The 7431-nt window shown below is 33.8% G+C and overlaps 1 protein-coding gene across 1 annotated transcript; it reads right to left on the bottom strand.

Moving 5' to 3' along the window:
• Nucleotides 1-371: 371 nt before the first annotated feature.
• Nucleotides 372-6642, bottom strand: LOC125186089 (protein Dr1 homolog). Its single transcript, XM_048082403.1, has 6 exons — nt 6452-6642; nt 6295-6355; nt 5699-5788; nt 3348-3442; nt 1836-1904; nt 372-713 (listed from the first exon to the last, which is right to left on the bottom strand). The coding sequence occupies exons 2-6, from the start codon at nt 6347-6349 to the stop codon at nt 549-551; spliced, it is 474 nt and encodes a 157-aa protein (XP_047938360.1). The 5' UTR covers nt 6350-6355; nt 6452-6642; the 3' UTR covers nt 372-548.
• Nucleotides 6643-7431: the final 789 nt, after the last annotated feature.

Genomic DNA, 7431 nt, shown 5'->3' with positions numbered 1-7431 from the left:
AGAAAGCAAAGGAGACAGGATGTGTTGTTCACTTTCTGGTGGACCTAAGTCTGCTAAAACACTTCCCTTGAATTTGGGATATTTGAAAGTGAAATTCCATAAATGACACATTCTTGACTGATGCAATTATTTTGTAACTCATTAACACATTTAATTAATTCATTCCCTACTAGCATACAACATGGAAATCGCATCAAGACTTTTATTTGATTTGGCTTTGACAAGAACATGTTACTTATTTCTTTTTCCTATGTTGTCTTGGATCATTGCAAATCCCGATCATTGATCTTCCCAACTCAAATCTTGTTATTCAATAAAATTTTACGTTTTTAGAACTCTTCATTCTCTACAATGAGTTGTAGAAATCAATCTTGAGAAACAATTTTAATTACAGATAAATCTGTGTATAGATACAGTAGACTGAGTACTAACTGAAATTGAGACACAACATTACTCCCATAAGCATTTTGTACACAATACGAGAAGAAAGACGGAGTCCTGAGAGAAGAGTGTCCTAGCCTACTAAGTGATCGGAGAAACTAATTGAGTTAGCTGTTAGCATTTGCTTGGGTGTCGGGATCCGACTGCCTGGGAGCTGGGGCACCTCCGTTCATCCTAGCACGTGCCTCAGCAAACATGCGCTGCTGCTCTGCCAATGCTTCTTCTTCAGTCATTTCAGCTCCGCTGCTCCATTTCCCACTTCTCACGGTGTCCTGTACCCATCAACAGTTAGCTACCATGCTACGAATAAAAAGAAGTACGAAGAATTCAAGGGACATAGAAAAGCATATTAATGGTGCAACAATATCATTCTGGATTTGGAATTTTCTTATGCATGTGGGGCAGTTTGCTAGGCACTATGTAATATGATAAGACCTGATATGTTTGGCTAGAATGTTTGCTAGGACGTATAAAGAAATCAGTACCATATATATATATATATATGGGCATGTTAGGGTGCCACCACCCCTTAAAATAACACCATACCACTATTTCTAGCCAATCATTTGTACACGTGGACGAATAATAAGCTGTCACGTGGCAAAAAAAAAAAAAAAATTATGGAAAAAGACGGCCAGCAATTCGCTGGTCTTTAACCAACAATATTTCTTATCCAGCAATATCCGACACACTATACAACAATCTATAGATTGTTGTGTAGTGTTTGTAATATTGCAGTGTAGCGTTTATAATATTGTTGTATAAACGGTGTCATGGTGTCATTTTATGAGGGGTTGTCATTTTAACACAAACCTATATATATATATATATATATATATATATAGGGTGCGTTAAAATGACAACACCTCTTAAAGTGTCACTGTGACACCACGCTAGACTGCAATATTATAAACGCTAGACTGCAATCTATATAGATTGCATTGCAATCTAGCGTATTGGATATTGCAGACGGGAAAAATTGCAGTCTAGCGTATTGGATATTACAGTCCTTGAAAATTTACCCTTGAGCATTTTTTATGATTGCCACATAGCAGCTTATTATTCGTCCACATGTACAAATGATTGGCTAGAAATGGTGGTATGGTGTTACTTTAAGAGGTGTTGTCATTTTAACACAAACCTATATATATATTACATATATTCAGTTTATTGGTTATATGGATGGATCTAACAAATTAATGTTATGCTCATCTTTTTCTGTCATGTCACGCTACATGTAATGCAGAATCACATTATGTGGTTCATAGATGCTGAGTCGTTGCTCTATCAAGGCTTTGTCTTTTGAAGCAAACATTGGGTTTCATAATTATCTATCTTCCTCTTGTTATATGTAAAAAACCAGCCAGTAGAGAGAGAGAGAGAGTAGTGCTTACTATGGTCTCAACCTTGTGTTGCTCATATGCAGCACAAACTTCTTCTCTATACTCTGCGAATCCAAGAACCTGAAACAAAAATTCCAACAGCCATTAACAGCTAAATAGAGTCAGAATAACTAATGAGCACTTTAAATTCACAATACCAGAAGTTCTACATGTGCATTTACTATTTATAAAGAACAAAAGGAAAGCAAAAGACAATAGGGGGGGGGGGGATGGGGTCAGCATCCCACAAATGATCAATTCAACCGAAAACAACCTCCTTGTTTACTTGCTCACAAGTCACAAATTGAAAGGGAAGACATCATTGTAACAAGTTTGGATTATAAGAAATTGTTTGACTTTGTTAAGAAAATTGGGAGGAAAAATTAGTGGAATGTGAGTCTGACTATTATACTGTATTAGTTTTCTAATAATTGTGAGTGGAATGAGTTAGCGAAATATAAGGTCCACTTACCAAATATAGTAAAAGTGAAATGGGACAATTAGTGGGGACCAGACGAAAATGGCAAAATGGGACAATTAGTGGGGGACCGGAGGGAGTATAAAACTAAGAGAGATCCCCGAATAAAAGTCTATCAGGTCAATCCTACCACATTTTATTATGATATTCTCATGTAAAATTATACTCTTGTGGAGTATCTTAATACATGAAATTACATTTTACAAGGTTCCAAACTTTTTAAAACCTTTAAACCGGTGGTCCTCCGAGTCCTTTTATTTCCTATTACTATCATCAAGAAATTTCTTAGAATGGTATATAGTTCTATAACAAACCTATATAAGTTCTTGGAAAAAAATTCCTAGATTCTGACAGTCGTGAGCTATAACCAATTCAGATGCAGAAAGAGTAAAGTCTAGGGCAGCAAAAATTAAAAGGAAGAACAATGGAAATACGAGTATCACTAGTCACTACTAGAATACTCAGATTGGTGACAAGGTAGTATGGACATTATAATCAAAAGAAAGCTCTAAGAAAATAGAAACTCAAGTTAAATATAGCAGACCCCTTTAGATATCCTTATTCTATTTCTAACAGGGATGTTAAATTTTATAAGAAACATCAGACATGATATTGATCCAAGCAAGACTGTATTTTATTTTGTTTTACTTCTATTTCCTGAGAATTTGTGCTCAAAAGACAATTCCATATTATTTAGACAATTTTTCTGTAATGGAACAGTATTACTTATCTTGTGTACACCTTACAAAATGAAAGATAGAATTAAGACATTCCTCAGTTTCCTCTCCTGATACTATTTTTGGGTTCTGCGGTCGCAGCAGTATACATTATGCTGATACAATTTTTATCAGCAACTATGTAATTTTTTCAGCCCAAAAACATTTGACCGCTATAACAAAAATTAAAAACACAGAATTACACAATCATAACAAATATTCCAACAAAAAAACCTCTTAATTATTGCATTAAAGCAGCTTAAACATGTTCATAATATGATGATGAAGAAGAAAAGTGACAAAGAAGATTATTGTGTAAGGATCAAAAACCTCTAAGGCCTTCAGCACATGTTCTGGTGCAATTGTTCTTTTATCCTCTCTGTTACAGACATCATTGGATTCAGATGAAATAAGGTTGATGAACTCTGCAAAAATTGATATTCATTTTACCATCAGATCTTTTAAGGACATTTCTATTAGACAGGGACTGAACTGAAAATAATAAATTCCACTCTATTTCAGCAGAAAGTTAGGAGCTCAATGGCGTTTACATCAGTAATACTAATAAGCAATGATCTATAGCTGGTAACATCCAAAAGAAAATACAAAAAACATTAAACAACATCCACAATCATTAAGAATAAAATAGTAGATTTAGATACAAATGAGCGAGTCAAGAGGTTGAGCTGTGAAGGGGTATTGCATGCGGTGTACTAGAAAGGTAATGGATTAATAGACCCAAAACATAATGTCATAATCACAATTCTAGGTATATGAAATCCATCAAATAAGGACCTTGTGAAATACTCCCTCCGTTCCGTGTTAATAGAATTGTATTTCCTTTTTGGGATGTTCCATCATAATAGTCATTTCCATAAAATAAGGACCTTGGAAAATTTTAACATATTTTCTTTCTACTACTTTATTCTCTAATCTCTCTCACACTTTATTCTCTAATCACTTATTAATTTATTCTCTCTCGTACTTTATTATTTCATCACTTGACACACTAAACATCTCTTTCTTAATCTCCGCGTCAAAAAGAAATGCTTCTACTAACAAGGAATGAAGGGAGTAATAAACTGAATGAGTCCTGCCCCCAATGGGTGAGACTATTCTGAAGGCATTTAAAATGCATATGATGAGGACCTTATGATATCTGTAACAGAACAAGTCGGCACCTCCAATTGTAGAAGCTATTAAGGATATATCTAAATGCCTATGGTTTAAATCATAATGGTGCTAGTTAGCTGCATATTTAAGCTTGCAGCACATTGTTAATTGCGTCAAATTCATTGGTTCTCTTCAGCCTAGTAAAATCAATTGGACATTTAGACTTCAGCCCAAAAGTCCCCAAAAATAGTTATTTCTGTTGGGTGATTAATTATTTGACCCATGCATGCGGTGTTGAGTATTGTGGGGCGCATCGGAGCAATTAGGTAAAAATCAAGGAGATGGGCCACGGGGCATGTGTCCCACAAATGGGGGCGCATTAACAGATGCGGGTTCTTCTCCTGCAAAATTCACAGAGAATTTGAGTTGAAGAAGGAATCATTAATTGGGAAGAGTAGAATAGTTGAAGAGGAGAAGAGCTAGAAAGTTATTATTTTGGAGGAATGTGAGAGTTATTAATATTGGCAATATTTTTGACGGTTTGAAGGGATTCTGATCAGATTTGAAGGGAGAAAGGCTGTGGGGCATGGGTCCCACGAATGGGGGCGAACTAACAGATGTGGTTTCTTCTTCTCCTGCGACATTCACGAACAATTTGAGTCCAAGAAGAAGGAATAACGAATTGAGAAGAGTAGCATAATTGAAGAAGGAATGATTAATTTTCTTGAGAAGAGGAGAAGAGCTGGAACGTTATTAATTTTGGAGGAATGAAAAAGTTATTGATTTAGACATTATTTTTTAACTATTTGAAGGGAGACAAACATTAATTATATTATTTAATAAAAAAATATTTGATAAGATTTGAAGACTTTGGGGTTTAGGAATTTGAAAAGTTATATTGTCATCATCCTTCACTCTCTCAACTCCACTTAGTTCACAAGCTACTAACATCTCACTTTATCAAAATGGTCTCCTAAAATCAAATTGGCACTTCTATTGGTAACCAGAATCAAATTGGCTCCTCTTCCTTTCGCTTAAGTTCCTTCCTTATGAGTCGCAAGAAGGAGCAACACCCCCAATCCCAACAAAGTAACAAAGTTACATAAATTGCAGAAAGTATTACGTATAAAAGCCACTTGGATAGTTACTAAATTATCTGATTTGCATATTAGGTGTGGTAATGATCAGACTAGTACTTCATTATGGCCTTAACACGTATTTTTTCTAGGAAAGGTAGTGTAATGATGTAATCCACCTAATTATATACACAACTAAAACTTCCTAGATGTCCATCATTAGAGTTTTATGTCTGTACACAGGACACTGAAATTCCACCATATCAATACTATATAAAGAATTACATATTCATAACCAGTAAAATCATTTAGAATCATTCAGAAATTGATAAACATGCACAACCAGGTTACTCCTGCAATTCATAATAAAAGGTAAACAGATAGTTACTGATTTTACAGCCTGTATGGGCTAATATAATATAAGTGGGAGAGTCGTCTTGATTAGCATAGGTAAGAATTACAAGATAAATAAGAAAGAGTCAAGGCACACACCTACGCAGCACTCAATTAAAAGATCCTGAGCATCTCTAGCAACACGAACATCTGGAGGTAACATCTCCTTGATGATTTTTGTCATCGTCGCTGAAAAGGAATTGTAGTTGTTATTTACTGGCAAATAAATGACTGAGTCATAGGCATCAATTAATTTGCTCAGAAACAAAAAATAACAAGAAGATCATTGTGGAAAGGCTTTTTTCTTGAAATGGGTGAGTATTTCCAAATGTGAGGCTTTTTTTAACTTCCGAAAATGGGTAAAATGCGTGAGTTAATGTCAAGACACAACCTTTTTCAAGTCACACTTGAAGAAGCATAAGCATTTACTGAGGCTAATTCCTATTTTCATCCATTTCAAGAATTTTTCCATTGTGGAAAGTAGTCAGAAGAATTGCTTCACTAAGAAACCTGGGCAGAACTTCATATTCCAAACTAAATTTTGACATCCTTGGCTAGCAATCAGTAACTTGGATTAAATGTTAATCATAATTCTTGAATACGATCCATAACTCATCTTCGAACAACCAAGGTTTTACATATATAATCATGAAAATTTGGGGCAAAATTGAAATGCAACAGGCGAAAGGGAAAACCTTTAGGAAGCGAAGCATCCTCTTTCGTTCGGCCAACAATGTCCATAGGTTCCATTTTTACCTAAAAAACGGATAGAATCGAAAAGCAAATGTATACATAAAGATCATACACTTGGGTAATCGAATGACAGAATAGAGCAATTGAGCTTGACGTTACCTGGGAATGAAAGGAAAAGTGGTGTTATCGAAGCGGTATCAACAGATAGAGAGATGCGAAGTAGTTTGCCGGCGTCGGAGGCGGTGGCTCACGGCCGATTTGAGAGAGAGAGGCTCCTAGGGCAAAGAATTCACCGAAGAAAGTCAATCAAGATACGCCACGCGCTAACCCTGTCGTGTTGCAATTCGATTCGCGTGAATTAAAGATCTCGAAATTAAATATAATCCAATTTAATAAAGGTTTTTTTTATGACAATTTACCAAAATTTCAATTTCAGGTGTTGTCGTACTGCAAACGTCTATCGCTTTTGATTTTTTAAATCGAATATATTTACTAGGTTGAATTAATTTAATCTTATGAATTAACTGTAATTTGTGTGCTTGTATAAAAACAAAAAAGTCAAGGTCACATTTGTGTGTCATGATAGGAAGTGATATAATTTCTTGATTTTTAAATTCTAATATTTGTGCGATTTTAAATTAAATTTGGAAAGTAATTAAAATCTTAAAAAATAAGAAAAGTAATTCTCTTTGTTTCCTAAAAATATATATTTTTTTTTCGGTCTGTTTTCTAGTGATAGGAATTATTCATTTTAAAAATTCTTTCTACTAAACTGAGATCTCATTTTTTGCTACGATACTTTTTCTTTCTATCTCTCTCTTAATTTATCAATTTTTCATTAAAACTCGTGTTTTTTTTTTAAAATTCCTATTTAAGAAACATAGGGAGTACGAATTTATGGAATTCTGATTCTCTAGTTTTTCTTAGATATTCTTTTTAGGGTTCTTACATGTTTAGGTATTAATATAATTTTAATTATTTTATACCATTGTAATAAGTTATATTAATATTTAATATTAATAAATTTAATATATATATATATATTAAAATTAATGTTATAAATTAATAATTAATTATTTAATTTTTAAAAGAACTAATTAATAATTAAATATTGTAATTAAAATTATATATATATATAT

The sequence above is a fragment of the Salvia hispanica genome, chromosome 5 (assembly GCF_023119035.1).
Source record: "Salvia hispanica cultivar TCC Black 2014 chromosome 5, UniMelb_Shisp_WGS_1.0, whole genome shotgun sequence".
Classification (NCBI taxonomy): Eukaryota; Viridiplantae; Streptophyta; class Magnoliopsida; order Lamiales; family Lamiaceae; genus Salvia; species Salvia hispanica.
The sequence above is the reverse complement of the archived record's forward strand: the minus strand, read 5'-3'. Positions and strand labels throughout refer to the sequence as shown.